Source organism: Carettochelys insculpta, chromosome 28, assembly GCF_033958435.1.
Source record: "Carettochelys insculpta isolate YL-2023 chromosome 28, ASM3395843v1, whole genome shotgun sequence".
Classification (NCBI taxonomy): Eukaryota; Metazoa; Chordata; order Testudines; family Carettochelyidae; genus Carettochelys; species Carettochelys insculpta.
Window position 1 is genome coordinate 12817884 of NC_134164.1, and position 22138 is coordinate 12840021.

Consider the following 22138-nt stretch of genomic DNA (forward strand, 5'->3'; position numbering starts at 1 on the left):
CCCATGTGTACAAAGCTCCCTGCAGATATCGGTGGGGCTGTGACTGGGTGAGAGCTCTGAAAAGTGAGGAATGGAGGGATCTGATTGGCTAGAGACTGGTGCCAGCTGCCAACAGGTCTTTAATGTTGTGTCTTTGCCTTCGTGCTATGCAGCGTCCGAAGAAATCTCCTTGCAGCTGCCTGTGAATGTGCTGTCTGGGTCCGAGCGGGCCCATGTGACTGTTCTGGGTAAGGAATTCCCCTGCCACTCCCTGCCAGGGTGCGGTGCCTTCACCAGCTCAGACCACTGAGGTGCAGTGGGTGTCTTGGGCTGGGGCAGGCTGTGCTCCAGGACCTCATTCCCAGTGAAGGGTCATAGACTCCCACAGTGATGCCATGAAGCTGTACCAGACTTTGGCATCTTGGACATTCATCACCACATTCCCGCACAGCCCCACACAGCCTGACTAGAGCTGGGCAGTGGGGGGACCCTGAGTGCCAGGGCCCCTGGAAAGTGGTGTTAGAGACGGTGCAGTTCTTGTACAGCCTGGTCATTCTCTGCTCCCTGCAACTCCCTTTGTGCCAGGAGACATAATGGGCACAGCTCTGCAGAACATAGACCGGCTGCTGGCCATGCCCTACGGCTGCGGAGAGCAGAACATGGTTCGGTTCGCTCCCAACATCTATATCCAGCAGTACCTGGAGAAGAGCGGGCAGCTGAGCCCGGAGATCAGAGACAAGGCCAAGGGATTCCTGCAGAGCGGTGAGTGTCCTCCCACCTCTCCACACCCTGGGCATGGCGGGACCATGGCAGGGCCCTGTCCATGGCACATCTGGGCTGGGGTTCCAGTCCTGCCCCCAGCAGGACTCTGTCTGGCTCTGGGTCAAGGAATGAGACCCTTGGCCTTTCCTCCTGGCGGGAGCAGCTCCAACCCAGGCACAGGCTATAAGGACTGTTTGACTCAGGGCATTAGGATAAGTGACCCCTTTCCCCTCTAGGGGCCCTGGTGGGACCCAGGCCCAAGTTGGGGTGCTGGAGGTTTGATGGATCAGGGCCTTATTCAGCCTTAGCCCTGTCCCCCATTCTAACTAACACTGGAATCTCTGAGTCTCATTGTCGTGGGGGAGGGGAGGGTAGCAGGCCCCACAGGATACCGGCTGGGGTGGGTTCTAGCCCCTCCGGGTGAGCAGATCCAGGACTCACTGTCTCTCTCCTGTCCCACAGGGTACCAGCGTGAGCTGCTCTACAAGCATAAGGATGGTTCTTACAGTGCCTTTGGGGAGAGAGATGCCACAGGCAACACCTGGTGAGGGGCTGCACTGCACGGGCGGGTCAGGGCTCTGGGTGGGGACAACACCACCAGGCTGAAGCCTGACCCCCAACCCCACTGTTATTCCAACCCTGCTCCCCACACAGCCCTTCTCCACATACCTCACTCCAAATTCTCTCTGTTCCCACCCTGGGCTCCCTTGACAGTGCTGCTCATCTACCCCCATGCTACCCCCGCCCTGTCCTGCAGCCTGTCCTGCCAAGTGTCCCTCTAACGGGGTCTCTCCCGCCCAGGCTGACGGCCTTTGTTCTCAAGTCCTTTGGCCAGGCCAGACCCTACATCTTCATTGATCAGCAGCACCTAGATGATGCCCTTGGCTGGCTGCAGCGCCACCAGCTGGAGAGCGGCTGCTTCCTGAGCGTGGGGAAGCTGTTGAACAACGCCCTGCAGGTGGGAGGCTAGCAGGGGGCTGATGTGAGGAGGAGGAGGAGGGACAACTTGGGGAAGGGTTTGGGGGCCTCTCATGGCGCCTGGCTGCTGTAACCTGATTTGGTTGGGGATACTCCTGGGTTTGTAGGAATGGCTGAAGGCCAAGGAAGCTGGGTCATAGGGGCGTCAGAGGGTTATGGCACGGAGGGAGCAGCCCTGGTCCATGCACTCCTGGCGCCTGTGCAGCCCAGGTTCCCTGTTGGCACTGAGCAAACCCTGTGCCAGCAATGGGCAACCAAAGCTAGTGAGTGGGCTGTGTGAGCAGCCCTCCTTCGTCTCAGTGGGCTGGTAGGTGGAAATCCGGCATGTGCAGTAGCCATGACCCCAGTAGTAAAACACGTTGCACAAGATTCTCCTTTCTCCAGCCTTCTCCCCTCGAAGAGCCGACAAACGTAACCTATCGAAGCAGTGTCCGAGGGGGGCCAGGTTAGTCTGTGTCCACAAAACCAGCGAGAAGTCCTGTGGCACCTTATAGGCCACGAGAGCTTTTTGGAACATAAGCTTTGGTGGGCAAAGACCCAGTTCGTCAGGTGCCTCTGATGAAATGGGTCATTGCCCACAAAAGCTCATGCTCCAAAAATTCTGTTGGTCTGTAGAGCGCCACAGGACTTCTCATTGTTATATGGCAGCAGAGGGAGCGCTCGGCTCTCACAGTGTTGCGTGAAGTCACCAGGCACCTCACACATGTCCTTGTTTTAAAGGGGAGGGGAGGGTCATGTCTTCTTTTGCCAGGAGCTGCTGAACCACCCCCTCCACCGCAGGGCCTGTCCCCACTCCATCCCTTCCTTCAAACTCTGGCTTGGCCCCTTCCCGGCCTCCTCACCTGCGCGTGCCCTGTCCCATCTCATTCCCCTCCCTCCCACCCAGCCTTTCCACAGCCGTGGGAACCACCTGATTTGCTCCCATTTCTGCTCCTCCCTCTCCCTCCCAGAGCTGGAATGTGGCAAATTCAGCTGATTCAGAGAGCTCCGGCTGTTCTGGGGAGGTGGGAGGGCAGGAGGTTAGTGCAGACTCTCTGTGTGAGAGAGACGTGGGGAGGGCGGGCAGAGGCGCAGTGCGTGGTCCATGCATCAAAACCCTGGGGCTGTCCCAAAGTGGGGGAGCACTTTGTAACCCTCTCCAGTACCCCAGATGCAGGGCAGTGGGCACCCTCCCTGCCCCTGCTTCCTCTTCTCTGCACTGCCCCAACCCTGACCCCTCAGCCCCAACCTGTTTGGCCAGGGATGACCCGGGGCAGGGTGCAGGCAAACAGCGGTCTTCCCTGAGCCTCTCCCTGACATTCACCACCCAGTGCGAGCGGCACCCTACTCTGTTTTGCCATGGCCTCTCAGCCCGCTGCGCCCCGTGAGGGGTGAGCTGAAGAAAGGGGAGGGGAGGTGCTCCTCTGCTGCCACCGCCTGCCTGCACCTCTCCTGTCCATAGGACGGCTGAGGCAGCCATTGTGGAGCTCCCAAAAGTTCTGGGCCTGGAAGGCTTGGTTCAGGCATCAATCTGAGAGGCTCCAATTTGGGCCAGTCTGTCTCTGGCTGCTGAAAGCTCTGGGGGTGAGAGGAGGATACAGGCTGTGGGCGTTGTGGGCAGCACCAAAGTTTTTGCAAACAGAATCACAGAATCATAGAATCCTAGGGCTGGAAGGGACCTCAGGAGGTAATCTAGTCCAGCCCCCTGCTTCAAGCAGGATCAGCCCCCACTAACTCACCCCAGCCAGGACCTTGTCAAGCTGGGACTTAAAAACCACCAGGGATGGAGAATCCACCACCTGTCTAGGCAACACATTCCAGAGCTTCACCACCCGCCTGGTGAAGTAGGTTTTCCTAATGTCCAACTTACACCTCTCCCTCTTCAACTTCTGACCATTACTCCTTGTTCTGCAATCTGACACCACTGAGAACAGTTTCTTACCCTCCTTTTTAGAGATCCCCTTCAGGAAGTTGAAGGCTGCTATTAAATCACCCCTAAGTCTTCTCTTCTGTAAACTAAACAAGCCCAAATCCCTCAGCCTGTCCTCATAGGTCTTGTCCTCCAGACCCTTAATCATTTTTGTTGCCCTTCGCTGAACCTGTTCCAGCAAATCCACATCCTTTTTATACTGGGGGGCCCAAAACTGGGCACAATATTACAGATGTGGCCTCACCGGTGCCGAATAAAGAGGAATAACTACTTCTCTAGATCTGCTCGAAATGCTCCTCCTAATGCACCCCAGTATGCCGTTAGCCTTCTTGGCTACAAGGGCACACTGTTCACTCATATCCAGCCTTTCATCCACCATAACCCCTAGGTCCCTTTCCATCATACTGCTGCTGAGCCAGTCGGTCCCCAGCCTGTAACAATGTTTGGGATTCTTCCGCCCCAGGTGCAGGACTCTACACTTCTCCTTATTGAACCGCATCAGATTTCTTTTGTCCCAGTCCTCCAATCTATCCAGGTCCCTCTGGATTCTCTCTCTACCCTCCAACATATCTACCTCTCCCCCTAGTTTTGTGTCATCTGCAAACTTGCTGAGGGTGCAACCCAGTCCTTCATCCAGGTCATTAATAAAAATGTTGAATAACACCGGCCCCAGAACCGAGCCTTGCGGTACTCTGCTTGAAACAGACTGCCATCCAGATATTGAGCCACTGACCACTACCCGTTGGGCCCGACCATCAAGCCAGCTTTCTATCCATCTTATAGTCCAAGGATCCAATCCATATTTCCTTAACTTATGCACAAGAATGTTGTGGGAAACCATATCAAAAGCCTTGCTGAAGTCAAGGTATATCGCATTCACTGACTTCCCCGTCCACAGAGCTTGTTACCTCGTCATAGAAGCTAATCAGATTGGTCAAGCAGGACTTGCCCCTGGTGAATTCACGTTGGCTACTTTTGATCACTTTCCCCTCTTCCAAATGTTTCAAAATGGATTCCTTGAGGATTTCTTCCATTTTTTTCCCAGGGATTGAGGTAAGGCTGACGGGTCTATAGTTCCCTGGATTGTCCTTCTTTCCTTTTTTAAAGATGGGCACTACGTTTGCCTTCTTCCAGTCATCTGGTATCTCCCCCAATCTCCAAGAGTCTTCAAGGATAATGACCAAAGGTTCAGCAATGACCTCTGCCAATTCCCTCAGTACCCTGGGGTGCATTAAATCCAGACCCATGGACTTGTACGCATCTAGTTTTTCTAGGTAGCTGAGAACTTGATCCTTCCCCACAGATGGCTGCCCTCCAACTTCCCATACTGCATCATCTAGGACCGTCCTTGGGAAGTTGACTTTGTCCGTGAAGACTGAGGCAAAAAAAGCATTGAGTACTTCAGCTTTTCCTGCATCATCTGTCACTAGGTTACCTCCCTCATCCAGTAATGGCCCCACACCTTCTCTGATAACCTGTTTATTGTTAACATGCCTGTAGAAACCCTTCTTGTTACTCTTCACATCCCTTGCCAGCTGCAGTTCCAATTGTGCTTTCGCTTTTCTGATTACTGCCCGGCATTCTCCAGCCGTATGTTTATACTCCTCCTTAGTCAACTGTCCACGTTTCCATTTCTTGTAGGCATCCTTTTTTAATTTAAGCTGACTAAGGATTTTCCTGTTAAGCCAAGCTGGTTGCCTACCATGTTTGCATTTCTTACTACGCAGCGGGGTTGTTTGTTCCTGTGCCTTCAGTAAGACTTCTTTAAAATACATTCAGTTCTCTTCAACTCTTTTCCCCTTCATCTTCATTTCCCAAGGGATCCTGCGCATCTGGTCTCTTAGGGAATCAAAGTCTGCTCTTCTGAAATCAAGGGTCTGTATGTTACTGCTCACCCTTCTTCCTTTTGTCCGGATCCTGAAATCTATGATCTCATGGTCACTGCAGCCCAGGTTCCCTCCCACTTCTATTTCTTCTACTACTTCTTCCCTGTTCGTGAGCAGCAGGTCAAGTTGCGCACGGGCCTGGTCAGTTGCTTCAGCACTTGTTCCAAGAAGTGCCACCCTGCCACCCTGAGTGCAAGCATTCTGCTGTGGTTGGCAGGGTCCAAATCAGAGCCCCTCAGTCCGACAACCTGAATGGGAACCTCTCACTGCAAAGCGGTCCAACATTCAGCTGTTCTTGCCTGGTGCCCCCATTCCACCATGGTTTTGGCTTTTGGCTGCGAGAGAGGTGGGGTCGTGGGAGGGAGTTTGGGTGCAGGAGGGGGTCAGGATGCAGGTGCTGGGTGGGACATTGGGTGCAGGAGGGAGTTGGGTTCACATTCTGGATGGGAATTTGGGTTCAGGAGGGGGTTGGGCTGCAGGCTTTTTGGGTATAGGAGGCAATAAGGTGTCAGACCCTGGTAGGCATAGTGAGTGTGGGATGGAGTGTGGATGCTAGATGCAAACTCCGGGCTGGGGCAGAGGGTGGGGGGTGCAGGCTTATAATGGAGGGGTGTGGGGAGAGAGAACATGTTCACTACTTACCCGGCGCACCGCCCCCCCCATCCCCAGGCAACAGTCCCTAGGTAGGGCAATCGCATGGTCTCCATTTGCTGCTGCTGCTACAGGCACTGACTGCACAGCTTTCTACTGCATATCAGGGTGCTCTGGGCACGGGCAGCATGCACACACACACACACGCACACACACACACACAGAGAGAGAGAGAGAGAGAGAGAGAGAGAGAGAGAGAGAGAGAGAGACCTTCAGGGTTGCACATGCTGGCAGCAATGTCCAGGATTGTGTTTCCACTTTCCCAAGGAAAATGAAAACGTGTGAGCAAAAAGAAATGTTTTCCCTCAAAGTTCAGTTTTGTGGGAACAATGTCATGTGGAGACACCATAGAAGCAGGAAGTTCCCACCCAGCTCCAGTCACAAGCGAATTCCCCCCACTGCCCAGCAGTTTGCAGGGAGCCGGGTCTCTATGGAAGGGCCTGAGCTGCACATAGCTATTAGGGAGCGAGAAGACAACAAACCTTAGGCAGAGTTTGGTTTCTGGTGCAGCAGAACTATGTAATGAGCTGGATCGTCCCCAGTGAGAGGCAGATCCCTCTCTTGTTGCATCTTCTTCTTCACAGGGCAACGTCAATTTCAGTTTAAACCGACTTACCAGCCTGTTGAGGCTCAGACAGGACTTTATGCTGGAATTTTACACAGTTTTGGTAATGAAACAACGGCCACCTCCACTTATATCAAACCTGTGCAGCTCGCTGTCCTGGCATGGTCCTCCTGGGTGCTGTGACTGGGGCAGCGGCTCGGGACCCCAATTCAAGTGGTGGGACTCAAACTCAGCCACCCCAGAGGACTAGAGACCCATTTGCCCTGCCCCATGGCCTTGTCTTGTGCTGCAGCTCGGCTGCTGCTGGCAACATGGGCTGCGATTCCGTGTTCTCTGGCTCCCGGTATCTTCCTCCCTCGCAGGGCGGCGTGGTGGATGATATTTCGCTCTCAGCTTACATCACATCAGCGCTGCTGGAGCTGGGGCAGCCACTCACGGTGAGGTCAAGCCCTGCCCCCCAGGGAGGGGCTGGCAGCCGGGGGGATTGGAGCTTGCTGGGGACAGTGAGGGGGAGTTCGTACCAGGGAGGGGCTTTGGGTGAGATGGGGAAGCCAAGAGGGTTGGTATGAGGTAAGAGTCTGGGGTGACAGAGGGGAGCTGTGGGGGTTGGGATCAGGCAGGGATCTGAGGTGCTGTTGGGGGCTGTGGGGAGAAGGACAGTCAATGGGACCCAGGTGGGGGAAGGTGGGCTGGGGACAGGGGGTCAGGGCATCAGATAGATTCAGTAGCTTGGCCACTGTCTCGGCCTGGTGCTGGGGGAGGCTCAGGTGGGCTGTCTGTAGTGGGGCCCAGGGCACCATGGGGCAGGGGGATGAGTTGGGGGAGGTGACAGCTGGCTGCCTAGTGGGGCGTTGTCAGGGCCCGTGGAGGGTGCCCTGGGACGTGCCCAGAGCTCAGTCTGAGGGGGGCTGTTCGGTGTCTCCCCGTCCCAGGACCCCATGGTGAGCAGGGCCCTCCAGTGCCTCCGGGAGTCCTCGAACACCAGTGACCTCTACACGCAGGCGCTGCTGGCCTACGCCTTCGGGCTGGCGGGGAGCACGGAGCTGCGGAGCTCCCTTCTGCAGAGCCTGGCCCAGCACAGCGTCAGCGCCGGTACTGGCAGCGCCTCGCTCGGGTGCTCTCCATGCTGGTGGCCTCTAGACAGCGCAGGGCCATCTGCTCCCCGAGCCCTGTCCCCCAGTGTCCCCACCCTGGGACCTCCTCAGTCTGTCGGGGGGCTGGGTCCCTGTGGCTCAGTCCGTGGTCCCTGTGGACCCGCTGGGCTCTGTCATGGGGACACTTGTCCCCCCCAACTTGGAGTGAGATCGTCCTGCAATATCCCAGGGCCTAGCGCGTGAGGCAATGGGGGACGCGGTGGGTCACTGCCAGCTGGGGGGGATCAGAGCTGAGAACCATGAGGGGCAAAGGCCAATGTAGCAACCTGGCCTCTAAGACACCCAGGCCCAGGAGTGTGATAAGGTCCATTGGTCTCCCACCCTGGGGCAGGGCCTTGTGTAGGCAGCTCCCCAGGGGAACAGGCTGTAACCAAGCCCTGGGGCGATGCCGCAGGATCCCACCCCCACATCCTGCATTGGGGATGTCCCTGCTGGGGAGTCCCTGCCTGAGGCTTCTCAGCTTGGCCCAGCTTATACTGGGAGGGGAAGGGGCTGCATTGGGTGGCAGCCGGCCAGGCTCTGCTGTCCATGCGTGGGAGCTGGGCAGGGCGGGAGGCCTCTGGGTGCTCCCTTGTCTGCACCATGTCCCCCGTGTTCCTCCTGGGAGGCTGCCCATCCCCCAGCTCAGTTCCCCAGCCTTTCCCTGAACAGGTGGCCTTGGGTTTGTGCCGATCCCAGCCTGACCCATGGTGTGAGCTGTGCAGCCTAGGGCCAGCTCCCCACGGGCAAGAGAGCCCATGGGAGGCCTGAGACCCCCACGTAGCTCCGCTCGCGATGCTGGAGTTAGCACTGCCCCATGTGAGTGCTGAGCTGCAGGAGCTCTCGGCATGAAACTGTGAGGGGCTGGGAGTCCCAGGGGGCCCCTCCCGCTCATCACCAACATGCGCCAGCGTCTCCTCGGCTCCATTCGAGCTCAGACTGAGCTGTGCTGGGAGCTGAGCCTGGCTCACTCGGTACCTGCGGGGCCCTGGGGAGCCCATCCCCCTTGGAGAGGAGCCCTCTGGGGGGCTCGGTCCAGGCACCTGAGGTGAAAAGTTCCAGCTCCCCAGCCCCCGGAGCGCCAGCTGCAGCTGCTCTGTGCTCATGAGTTGTGCGTGTCGCCTGCTGCCCACCCTGGAAGTGGGTTACAAGTGCTCGTACCACACCCGGCCCCTGTGCCGGGAAGGGGAGCTCTGCTCCTGGGGCACCGACGACCCAGGGGGCTCTGGGTAAACGATTCCAGTGGTTACAGGACCACCTGCGAGGTCCCAAAGATCCTATAGAGGTGGGTGACAGCCCAGTGTTAGCTCCATCCCTGCCCTTCAGCTGGGCTGTGCTCCAATCCCGCCCACGCCCAGGGGCCCTTCGCTTCCTTGGGGCTCTCCGCCAATCTCTAGAAGTGTCTGTGCTCCGCTCAAGCAGACTAAGTAATTGCTTAGGGCCCTAAATGCTCACAGCCCTGCCCTTTTTGGGAGGAGGGGGGCTCTGTGCCACTGACTGTACCCCTCAGCACCATGCCCCTGCCAGGGGGCTCCCTGTCAGCACAGACTGAGTTGTGTTTCTAGGGAGCCCTGAGTGAAACAGCCCTCAAGTGAGGGCCCCTTCAAGGCCTCAGGAATCATTTGTGATCGGGGGGTTAACCTGCCGTCATCTCTGCCCCATGCCTTTCAGCTGGGTCAGGCACTGGAAAGGAGCCCCAGCTAACACAGAGGCTCCCTGCCCACCTCTAGTGTCCACACCATAGAGAAATGCCCAGCCTGGGCTGGGCTCCTAAAACAGACAGCAAGAGAGGCTCAGTGGATTTGAGCCAGATATCCAGGGTTCAAGTCTATCAATGACCAACCCAGTGGCATCCTGTTACACCTGGGTAGATCCCCACTGCCCTGTGAATTAGCTGCTGTGTCCTGTGACCCCCATTTAGCATGGGGGGCAGGAGTCCCTCTGGCCTGGGGAGCCCCTGGGTCCCTTTGGAAAGCAAAGAGGTGACGCACTGTGTTGTAACTGCAGCCCTGGGGCTGCCCTTCCCTCGGCCCTTCTCCTAGGGGGACAGCTCTACTGGCAGAGGAAGGTAAAGGCCCTGCCCAGCCCTGACTCCTCCTGGAACCAGGCCCCATCGGCGGAGGTGGAGATGACGGCTTATGTGCTGCTGGCCTATCTCTCCCTGCCCACCGTGTCTGCTGCCGATATGGTGACTGCCGCCCAGATCGTCCGCTGGCTCAGCAAGCAGCAGAACCCCTACGGGGGCTTCGCCTCCACGCAGGTAACGCGCCTGCCCTCGGGGCAAACCAGTGCTGGGCTGCTGGTGGAGAAGTGGCCAGCAGTCCCCTGGGGTCTGCATCCCCACAGCTGGGCTGGGGCCCTTCCTGGAAGAGAGAATCTTGGGGGCAAACCCCGCCATCCTTAGCGGCAGAGAGCCTGGGTGCCTGTGTCAGCCCCCAGCGGGTCCTGATCCTGCTGCAGTGAGTCTGAGCGGGCTCCTCTCCCTGGAGCGTGACGGCAGCTCGGTGACTCTCCTTCCCCAGGACACAGTGGTGGCCCTCCAGGCCCTGGCCAGATATGCAGCCCTGACGTACAGCACGAGTGGGGCTGTGTCGGTGACTGTGAGATCCCAGGCCGGGGGCCAGCAGCAATTCCACGTGGACAAGGCAAACCGGCTGGTGCTGCAGCGAGCGGCCCTGCAGGAGATCCCTGGGCAGTACACAGTGCAGGCCAGCGGCCAGGGCTGTGCCTTTGTGCAGGTGAGTGCAGGAGCCCCTGGGGCCCAGCAGGCCCAGCGGTGATGGGCTGTGCCCTTGGGCTGCCCCACAGCTGGGCCCCACGGTGCCTGGCTGTGGGTCCAGGCTCTGTTATGTGGAGAACACACCAGGCTCTGCCCAATCCTCTGTCTTCTCTCCCAGCTGACGCTGCGCTACAACGTGCCGCCCCCAAAGAGCGCCGCGACCTTTGACCTGCGGGTGGAGACGGAGCCGAAGGAGTGCAATGAGAGCGCCAGGTCCCGCTTCAGCCTGGTCCTGCACGCCCGGTACGAGCCCCAGCCCCCAGCCCGGCTGGGACCGAGCTCCCGGGGGCAGAGACAGGCCCCAGGCTGCGGGAAATGGCTGGGGCAGAGCATCCCACTGCAGGGCCGGGGTAGGGCTGGAGCACTGGGGGAGCCATTCACCCCGGTGCTCGGTGCAGAGACAGGGCCCCTGAAATGTGCCGAGCATTAAAGGGCAGATGTAGGACTGGCAGTCAGCTCCCACGGAGCTCCTGGGGCCACTGCCCTTTGCCGAGGGAACTCAGGGCTGCTGGGGACAAGTGGGGTTCCCAGCACAGAGCAGGCAGAGGAAGATGGGAAGCTTCCCCCACCCCTCAATCTCCCTTGGGTCTGTAGCCAGGGCAGTCCCCAGCCTCAGCACCTGGCTCCTGTTGCAGGTACAGCGGGGAGCGCTCCGCCACCAACATGGCCATCCTCCAGGCCAAGCTGCCATCCGGCTACATCCCCGCCAAGAGCTCCCTGGGGCAGGTGAGTGTCCATGGGAGGAGAACAGGCCAGGCCAGTCGCACAGCCTGAGATCAGGGGCTGATCTGGGGGGAGAGCCTGGCCCCCTGCAAGGAACACAAATTACAGGACTGAATAGACCTTGTCCGCTCTGGCCCTCCCTTTTACTGGGACCCCCCCTTTAAATACTCCTCTGAAACCCCCACCCCACTCATGCATCTGGTGAAGTGGGTCTTTGCCCATGAACGCTGATGCTCCAAAATAGTTGTTAGTCTATAACAAGCCACAGGACTTCTTGTTGTTCACAAATTACAGCTGTTACCCCACAGAGCCACCCCTGCCAGGCAGCCCCCCCTTGCCCTGCCGTGAGGCGCTGGGTCTCCCCTCCACTCACTGAGCAGCTCCTGCCCCTTCCCAGCTCCCTTATGACAGAATACCCATGTCTAGCTGGTTTCTCCCTTGGCTCCTAGCTGGAGAAGCAGCACTTGGTGAAGAGGCTGGAGGTGCAAAAGGACCAGGTGACGATCTACCTGGAGCAGGTGAGTGCAGGTGGCTCAGGGCTCTGGGATTCCTGGTGTGGATGGGGAGGGCGTGTCCCACGCTGGCCCCACCCCCATTACAGCTGCTCCTGTGGGCTCTAAGCGTGGGGTCACCGATAGGTTCCAAGCGCCCCATTTCCGTGAAGCAGCGTTCCCCAAACTTAAACATTTGCGTACCCCTTTCAGGACGTCTGCCTTATTGACGTGCCCCCTTTCCCAGTGCTGTCCCAGTGCTCATCTTGTGATTTTCAGTAATTTATTTCCTGCTGTGTACCCCTTGAAATCCTTTCAAAGATTTCCCTTTGGGAAACACTGCCATAAAGGACGGGGTATGGCACCAGACTCAGCCGAACCTCAGGAGGACCATGAATGGGGCAATGGGAACTCGGACTGGGGAGGCTGGATGAAGAAGGCTCACTTGTGCAGGGGTAAAACAGGGCTGGGCAAGGGACGGAGCTTTTTCTCAGTGCACCAGTCTGCAGGGGCAGAGAGGAACTGGCTGGGCTGGTTTGCCCGTGGGAAGGAGAAGGTCACAGCTGCCAGTGCAGACGTTTGGCCCAGGTGCTTGCTCTATTGCTCTCTCTGTAGCTGACAAAGGAGGAGGCGAGTTTCACCTTCTCACTGGAGCAGGATTTCCCTGTGAAGAATCTCAGAGGCGCTCCAGTGAGATTGTACGATTACTACGAGACGGGTGAGTCCTGCCATGGCCCACAGCATCACAGCCACTCATGTCAGCCCAGGGGGTCTGTAATATTAGGAGGTTGTCCTGGACACCGGTGAGAGGGTGAAATCCAAGGAAATTACTTATAACAGAGATCTTTACTGACCAAAACTGGGCAAACTCCACTATAAGGCACCAAACCAGTCACAAAAAGCACTTCTGTTGCCACGCTGGCCAGCAAGAAGTCACACAAGCAATTCCCTTGCACACTCCGGCTTCTCCTATGCCACAATCAGTATCCTCCTTGCACAGGTAGGAGGTTATGGAAACCAATCTCACCAAATCTGAACAGGTTCTTCTGATTCCAAAGGGCCAGCCACATTCCTTCCCAGGTCAATGTATACTTCAGGTATTACTCAAGAGAGTACACTGCATAGATATCTAAGTATCTAAAATGTAAGAGTTTATTATTAAGAAAGAAAGAATATGTTGAGAGTAAATTGTCACAGCAATCAAGTTACATACACCCATCACAAAGTTCTTGATACAGGTTAGAAGCAGAGGTGGAATAAAATGCTGACTTACAACTCTCTAAAGTACACCCTTGGCTAGGATGAGTCATTAGTCCCTCCAGGTCCAGGTTAATAGAAACAACACTTCAGCAGTGATGAGCTGGAATGAAGACAAAATAGAGGAGCGCTTGGTATCTCCTTTATACCCTTGTGTCAAGGCTGATTCCCCACTCTGACATTTCAAGTGCAGAAAGTGAGGTCCTGCAAAAGTCTTAAAAGTCCCTTGCCTTTATAGGGTCCACTTCAAAAAGCTCCCAGGTCCCAGATTCCCTGACCCTGGGGGCATAGTGCCTCCACCACCAAACCAGGAGAACCGCCCTTTACAATCCAGGATGACACACTTGACTATCTCCTTGTGGGTTAACCGCAAGCTTTTGCCTTTCCTCTTAGGAGATAGCTTGAAAACAAAGAGAATAGATTAAGCTGTAATCTGATAGCTGAGTTTTTGCTTTAGGCTTGCAAGCACATAGAAACCCCTCTAGTGGTAGTAGTAGGCATCCTTTAGTCTGCATAGATTATGGATCGCGCCCTTTAAAGTTTCAACAGAAATCAAATCATTGCCTTAAAAAAGTAATTCATTCACAAAACAAATAATAAAAAAATACCAAGACAGTAAATAAGCATACCTGGTTGCTGGGTATAATAAAAATAACTCAAAACATCAAGGTTAGAACACAGAGAGTTACTTCCCTGGGATTCAGTTTGGACGTTACAGAGTGCAGGGGGAAGTCATCAACCAGCCTGAGTAGTTTCACACCAAACCCAAAATAAAATTAACCTGATCGCATCTAAGCAAACATTTTCTTTTTATTTACATATCTATGCTCTGATTATGATGTGGCCAGGATATATACTGGATTTATCAGCATACTTTTCTAATAAGAATATGTGGAGGTATACCTAGCTCATAGACCTGGAAGGAACCTTCAGCGGTCATCAAGTCCAGTCCCCTGCCCTCACAGCAAGACCTACCACCATCCCTGATGGATTTTGTTTTTTAATCTATTTGCCCCAGGTCCCTAAATGGCCCCCTCAAGGACTGAACCTTAGGCTTAGTCGGACACTGGTCAAACCACCGAACTCTCCCTCTCTCTCCCAGCTCCAGTCTCAGAACAAAGACAAGGACCCCTCAGCCTTCAGTTAATGCCCCCCCGTCCACACACACACACACACACACACACACACACTGGGTTTAACCCTTTACAGGCATTCGTTTATGACACCTTGCCAATGTGGAGAGAATTCCATTGTTCTTGCTGTGTGCAAGAATAGCCAAGATGGAGCCTATCACATGAGCAGGTGACCTGTCCAAATCCTTTTTGTCTGCTGGATTGCAGGTTGATTGGTACCTGATAAGCCCCTTTGTCTGTGTTGTTTGTTTGAAGTATGGCTTCACCTAATAGTAATCCTTTCCCAATAAACCTATTGTCAAGCCTCCTTGAGGTTTCCCAGATACTAAAATTTCAAACATAAGCCCAGAGCCAATACTTACAACTTCAAATAGAAAATTGGCATATGCCGATGTGCAGTGAAAACAGAACCAATGAATCAGAACCACCTCACTAGGCCACTTTGCACAAGATTTGGTGCGAGCGTAGAACACTGGTTGCAATGTTTTGCACATTTCTCTTAGAATCCAATAACATCACAGGCACAGTCTGTGTCCTGCACTGCTCCACCCTGATTCCAGCTGCTCTCGTGGGCTGGGCCATGCTCAGGGCAGGGGGCGGATCACTGAATTCTCCCCAGGGTCCAAGGGCCCATTACCATAAATCCCACTCAAGTCTGAACCCTCCCAGGTTCCGTGTGTGGGGCCAGCTCAGCAGGAAGGACCTGGGAGCCGTGTTCCTTGGGCGGGTGGGGACGGTGCAGCTGGTGTAACTGGGGACATCCCAGCAGGAGCGGATGAATCCCACCCCCCCTTTCAGGGCCCCACACTTTTACCTGCCATCCATTCCTCAGATGCCCCGAATGCTTTGTGCTGGGCTGGGGGCAGCAGGATGGTTTCTGTGTGTTTTGAGGGGTGACTCAGAGGCGATTGATGGAGCCCATCTGACCCGGAGATGGGGCTTGGGGACAGCGTACAGCCCCACTCAGATCCAGGGCAACCTCACAGTCCCCTAGGGGATCAGATCTAGGGCAGACATCCCCTGGGGCTGTGGTAACACTGCCTGTGTGGGACTGGGGGGCGGGGGGTCTCAGCTGCCCCGTGGGTGTCTCCTCCCTCCCTTACATCCCTTGCTGTTGCAGGTGAACACACAGAGGCCGAATACAGCGCCCCCTGTGGCTCAGGTAGGTGTGATGCAGCCAAACACGGCTCCAGTCCCTCCAGCTGTCCGGGTGGAGCCAGTCCATGGGCTGGAGAGGGGTGTGTGTGTTGTAGATGGCAAAGGACGGGGAGAAGGGAGCATGGAACCCAGAAGGGCTGCGGGGGAGCAGGGAGGGAACATCTTTTGGGAAGGGGCTGTGTGGGGCGCAAGGGAATGTGTCTTCATCTCTGAGGGAAGAGGCTGTGGGGGGTGGGAGTATGGGGGGCAGGTCTGCGGGTGTTTTGGGATGGGGGGGTGACTTTGATCCTGTTTCAGGGGATGTTTCAACTTCCTGAAGGGGATCTCTAAAAAGGAGGGTGAGAAACTGTTCTCAGTGGTGTCAGATAACAGAACAAGGAGCAATGGTCTGAAGTTGAAGAGGGAGAGGTGCAGGTTAGGTATTAGGAAAAACTACTTCACCAGGCGGGTGGTGAAGCACTGGAATGCGCTGCCTAGAGAGGTGGTGGATTCTCCATCCCTTGAGGTTTTTAAGTCCTGGCTGGACAAGGTCCTGGCTGGGATGACTTAATGGGGGTTGATCCTGCTTGAAGCAGGAGGCTGGACTAGATGACCTTCTGAGGTCCCTTCCAGCCCTGTGATTCTGTGATTCTGTTTGTGTTTGTTTCAAGTCTCTGATGCTGACTAGATGGAAAATTCCTGCTGAAGCTCCTGTCCCTCTGGGCAGCTCCCCTCCCATTCTGTGAGCACCCCCACTGGCAGCCAGACCCCAGAGGATCTCAGGGGCACCATCAGGCCCCTTCTCAGCTGCTGGTGTTCTCCATCCCAGCTGCTCTGCCCCCTGAGCACCTTCTTCAGCCAACAGCTCCCAGTTTCCTCTGGAAATGCCCCCTGCAATCCCATCGGAGCCTCCAAGCCAGCCATGTGAGCCCAGCTGTCCGTCACACCTGGGAACCGGTGGCTGCCGGGGGAGCCCTGGGGTTTGCTGCCTGTCCTGCTGGAGGGGCAGGGCCAGTGTAAAACAAAATACAAAACTCACTTGTTTATGAGGCTTTTCTCTTGCTTTGTGCCTGCCCTGCTGCTGTGCCTCTCACAGCTCCTGTGTGTCCTTAGAGCAGCCGGGTCCTGGGACTACAGCTCTGTCCCCTTCCCCAGCCATGTGATCACTGGGGTGGGGTTGGCTTTAACCCTGGGGCAGGCAGCATCCGCAACAGCCCGCCCGCCCCCTTTACTGACATCAATCCCCACCTCAGTGTTTACCCACTTATCATGGTGGGAAGGTGCTTATTTTAGTTTAATTCAACCAATTAAAAATTGATTGAAGCTAAATCACAATCAGCCCTTCTCTCAAACAGACAGCAGCCCCTCTATCCACTTGCTGGGGTTTAACCCCATTGATTTTAGAAGCCAAGGCCCAGGAGAGGGAGGACCAGCTGCCTGATGCTTCACTTCTCTTGCTTTGTTGGTGTTTTGTGAGCATCTGTTTAATTACAAGGACCAATGAACGTTGTGGGGATCTCCGTGAAAGACCAAGTGAGGGGTGAGCGCCTGACTTACATGCTCTGGGGTGCCCCCCGCCAGGCCTCCAGAGACCCACAGGCAGATTATCTTGACATTCCTGATACTGACACCATAAATAAGCACACAATAAGTAGATACATAAACTGTCCAGCCCCTCCCTACCCATTGTAGCCAAGCAAAATCTCTTGGTAGGGCTCCTTTAAAACAGGAAGCTTATTTTCCTGGGTGGATGTTATAGGCACCTGATGCACTTGGTAAGTGCAGGGTCAGCACTTCCCACTGATTCCTGGAGTCTCTTCAGTCTGTTAGTGGAAGGGGAGGCCGGTGGTGATGCAGCCGTGTGATCTGGGGGGGGAGAGTCTTGCTGTGAGCGAGTGCAGGGGGCTGGACTTGGTGATTTCTCTGAATCCCTTAAAGCCCCATGAGATAAGACATGTGTATCGCACCCCTATCAGGTCCTTCATTAGACAGGAGGCTCAGCAGCTCAGGGGTGGGCAAGGCAGGGACTGCCTGCAACAGATGTGGTGAAGCCTGTGACACAGCCAGGCCTGTGGTGTCGGTGGGGAGAAAGCTCTGGAAGACCTGTGGTACCTCGGGGTGGGGGCCAGCATTCAAACCTGACGAGTTCGGGGTCTCTGGTTCCTGGTGCGTTGGCTTCATTTTCTGAGCTGAATCACATTTCTCTTATTTCCTGCCTATCCTCCCCCCACACCACCACCACGTGCACCAGATCCTGTCAGGTAATTTCTTGTCCTCCCAGCTCTTTGCAGCGTCTCTGACACTTGCATCTGGTGCATGCATCTGCCGAAGTGGGTCTTTGCCCATGAACGCTTGTGCTCCAAAAGATCTGTTACGGAGCCACAGGACTTCTCATTTTCTGGAGGATAGAATCATACATAGGATGAAGTTTAATAAGGACAAATGTAAAGTACTCCACTGAGGACGGAACAACCAGTTCTTTGAGGCTGTCCCTGTTGGTGTTCCATGGATGGACGATTTTGTGAAGCAGTGCTGAAGGGGCTGTCTGCACATGCACAGAGTGCCTAACATGAGAGAGAATTAATGCACATGTATGAGCCCTGTGTACTATTATGAGGGTTTCTGGGCACAGCTGAGGGAACCAATCCTGGGCAAATTGCTTAAAACCAGGCCACTGATAGCCCTGGCTGTATTTTCCTTCTCAACAAGGCAAACCAGACCAGCCACAAACGTACCTCTGCCAGCCCCACTGGCCAGCCAGAAGCTACTCAAGCAAACCCACAGCTTCTCCACCTGCTTAGTACTGAGTGAAGCGTGGGATCTTGTCCACAAGGTCACTATTACAGGACCGCTTGGGAATAGTGATCATAATGTAATAATGTTTAATATTCCTGTGGTGGAAAGAACACCTCAGCAGTCCAACACTCAGGCATTTAATTTCAAAAGGGGGAATTATGCAAAAATGAGGAGGTTAGTTAAACAGAAATTAAAAGCCAGAGTGACTAGAACAAAAACCCTGCAAGCTGCGTGGAAGCTTCTCAAAGACACTATAATAGAGGCCCAACTTAAATCTATGCCCCAAACTAAAAAACATACTAAGAGACCGAAAAAAGAGCCACCATGGCTTAACACCCATGTAGAACAAGCAGTGAGGGATAAAAAGGCATCTTTCAAAAAGTGGAAGGCAAATCCTAGTGAGGTAAATAGATAGGAACATAAACGCTACCAAATTATGTGTAAAAGTGTAATAAAGCCAAAAAAGATCTTGAGGAACAGCTAGCCAAAAGCTCAAAAAGTAATAACAAAATGTTTTTAAAATACTTTAGAAGCAGGAAGCCTGCTAAAATCCAGTGCATCCCCTAGATGATACGAATACGAAAGGAGCAATCAAGGATGCTAGAGTCATTGTGGAGAGACTAAATGATTTCTTTGCTTCAGTCTTCACGGCTGAGGATGTTGGGGAGATTCCCAAACCTGCACTGTTTTTTGTGGGAAATGAAACTGAGGAACTGTCCCAGATTGAAGTGTCATTAGAGGAGGTTTTTGGAACAAATAGATAAACTTAATGTTAACGAATCAGGGGGACCGGATGGCATTCGGCCAAGGGTTCTGAAAGAACTGAAATGGGAAATTGCAGAACAGCTTCTGTACCTAATGACTGGAAGACAGCTAATGTGACACCAATATTTAAAAAGAGCTCTAGAGGTGACCCTGGCAATTACAGATGGGTAAGTTTAATGTCAGTTCTGGGCAAATTAGTTGAAACAATAGTAAAGAAAAAAATTGTCGGGCACGTAGAAGAACATAATTTGATGGGCAAAAGTCAACATGGTTTCTGCAGAGGGAAATCATGTCTTACTAACCTGTTAGAGCTCTCTGAAGGGGCTAACAAACATGCAGACAGGGGAGGTCCAGTGGATAGAGCATACTTAGATTTCCAGAAAGCTTTTGACAGGGTACCTCAGCAAAGGCTCTTATGTAAATTAAGTTCTCATGGGATAAGAGGGAAGGTCCTTTCATGGACTGAGAACTGGTTAAAAGACAGGAAACAGGATAGGCATAAATGGTAAATTTTCCAAATGGAGAGGGGCAACTAGTGGTGTCCCCAGGGGTCAGTCCTAGGACCAATCCTGTTCAGTTTAGTCATAAATAATCTGGAGAAGGGGGTGAGCAGTGAGGTGGCAAAGTTTGCAGATGACACTAAACTGTTCAAGACAGTCAAGACAAAGGCAGACTGTGAAGAACTTCAAAAAGATCTCATCAAACTGAGTGACTGGACAACACAATGGCGGATGAAGTGTAATGTGGGTAAGTGTGAGGTAACGCACATTGGAAAACATAACCCCAACTGTACTTACAGTATGATGGGGGCTAATTTAGCTATAACTAATCAGGAAAGAGATCTTGGAGTTACCGTGGATAGTCCCTTGAAAACATCCACGCAGTGTGCAGAGGCTGTCAAAAAGGCAAATAGGATGTTAGGTATTATTAAAAAAGGGATAGAAAATAAGACAAGGAGCATCTTACTGCTCCTATATAAATCTATGGTAGGCCCACATCTTGAATACTGTGTACAGATGTGGTCTCCTCACCTAAACAATGACATCCTGGCATGGGAAAAGGTTCAGAAAATGGCAACTAAAATGATTAGGGGCTTGGAACAGGTCCTGTATGAGGAAAGGCTATAAAGATTGGGACATTTCAGTTTAGAAAAGAGGAGACTGAGGGGGGACATGATAGAGGTATATAAAATTATGGCAAGTGTGGAGAGGGTGAATAAGAAGTTATTTACTTGTGCCCATAATATAAGAACTAGAGGACCCCCAAATGAAATCAATGGGTAGCACATTTAAAACTAATAAAAGAAAGGTCTTCTTCACTCAGCTCACAGTTAACCTGTGGAACTCCTCGCCAGAGGAGACTGTGAAAGCTAGGACTATAACAGAATTTAAGAGCTAGATAAATTCATGGAGGTTAGGTCCACAAAAGGCTGTTAGCCAAGGGTAGTAATGGTGTCCCTGGCCTCTGTTTGTCCAAGGCTGGAGATAGATGTCAGGAGACAAATCGCTTGATCATTGTCTTCGGTCCACCCCCTCTGGGGCACCTTGCACTGGCCACTGTCAGCAGACAGGCTATGGAGCTGGATGGACCTTTGGTCTGAGCCAGTATGGCCGTTCTTACGTTCTTATGCTCTTATGCTCCTAATGCTCAATCCAGTAACCCTGCTTACTCAGGGGAGGGGGCTATGAAAGCCAATTTCACCAAAGCCACACAGATTCTCCTAGACACATACCCGGGTCAATATAAACTTTAATCTTACCCAAAACAGCACACAGCTAATCTAACATCGAAAGGTTTATTAACAAAGGAAGGAAAAATAGGCCACCCAGTCCCTCAGCGTGCCATGCATGGCCCAGAGCTTTTCAAGGTGCTCCTGCAGGAGGTCGTTGGTGCCCTGCATGCACCGCCATCCCCAGGTCTAAGCGGGTGATATGGGACATGCAGGTTGCTTTCCCGTTGGAGCTGGTCTAGCTGTGGAGAACAAGAACGGGTGTCCAGTCATCCCAGGGGACACAGTGCCTAGAGCCCTGTCCCCATCTGCAAGCCAAGAGCTATGGTGCCTGGCTCCGCTGCAGCTGTTGTGCAGGGAGCCAGGCCATGCGTGCTCATGCCATTGGCCCCTCTTGTCCCCGGGAACAGAGGATGGCATGGGGCTGCAGGCACACCTAAGTTCCATCTGTGGAACTGCTGGGTGCACATACATTGCACTGCCCCCTGCCTCCCTCCCATTATGGCCTGGGAGGGCAGGGCATCCTGCCCATGGGTCACAGGCATGGCCGGCCTCTCCAGCCTCCTGTGGCAAGCTCCCAGGACTTCGTGCCCAGGAACAGCATGGCATGTGGTCCTACGTGCACTGGTGGGAACTGTGTGCACCGTAGCCAGCGGGGTTCCCGTGTACAGCACCGACCCTCACTGCTTGGCCAGCCCCTCCACCTTCCCCACCTGACCAACCTCTCCAACCCCATATGGGAAACAGGGGACACAGAAATTGAACCCTGGATATCTGGCTCAAAACCCCTGAACCTCTGATGTCTGTGTCCATTCTGAAGCACTTGGAAGAGGAGAAAGTGATCAGGAACAGTCAACATGGATTCACCAAAGGCACTGGTCATTCCTGACCGAACTGATTAGCTTCTATGATGAGATAACTGGCTCTGTGGACACGGGGAGGTCAATGGATGTGACAGACTTTGACTTAACAACACTTTTGATACAGTGCCCCCCAGTATTCTCGCCTGTAAGTTTAAGGCGGTATGGATTGGATAAATGGGCTGTAAGGTGGCTAGAAAGCTGGTTTCATGGACGGGCCCAACGGGTAGTGGTCCATGGCTCAATGTCCAGTTGGTTTCAAGTGAAGTTCCCCAAGGTTGGTTCTAGAACCAGTGTTGTTCGACATCTTTATTAATGAGTTGGATGAGAGGATGGATTGCACCCTCAGCAAGTTTGCGGATGATGCTAAGCTAGGGAGAGAGGTAGATACATTGGAGGGTAGGGATAGGGTCCAGAGTGACCTAGATAAATTGGAGGATTGGGCCAAAACAAATCTGATGAGGTTCCACAAGGAGAAGTGCAGAGTCCTGCACTTGGGACAGAAGAATCCCAAGCACTGTCACAGGCTGGGGACTGACTGGCTAAGTAGCCGTGCAGCAGACAAGGACCTGGGGGTTACAGTGGATGAGAGGCTGGATATGAGT

The 22138-nt window shown here is 53.9% G+C and overlaps 1 protein-coding gene across 1 annotated transcript in view; it reads left to right on the forward strand.

Annotated features, from left to right (window-relative positions):
- The window catches only part of LOC142002513 (alpha-2-macroglobulin-like protein 1), a 72927-nt gene extending 56504 nt beyond the window's left edge, over positions 1-16423 (forward strand). The window contains exons 23-36 of the mRNA XM_074978670.1: positions 153-227; positions 565-741; positions 1204-1285; positions 1543-1699; positions 7093-7167; positions 7663-7822; positions 9906-10123; positions 10386-10601; positions 10761-10885; positions 11278-11368; positions 11815-11883; positions 12472-12574; positions 15367-15408; positions 16055-16423. Of these exons, the coding sequence (XP_074834771.1) occupies positions 153-227; positions 565-741; positions 1204-1285; positions 1543-1699; positions 7093-7167; positions 7663-7822; positions 9906-10123; positions 10386-10601; positions 10761-10885; positions 11278-11368; positions 11815-11883; positions 12472-12574; positions 15367-15408; positions 16055-16071 (1607 nt within the window). The 3' untranslated portion in view covers positions 16072-16423. The remainder of the gene's footprint in view (positions 1-152; positions 228-564; positions 742-1203; positions 1286-1542; positions 1700-7092; positions 7168-7662; positions 7823-9905; positions 10124-10385; positions 10602-10760; positions 10886-11277; positions 11369-11814; positions 11884-12471; positions 12575-15366; positions 15409-16054) is intronic.
- Positions 16424-22138: the final 5715 nt, after the last annotated feature.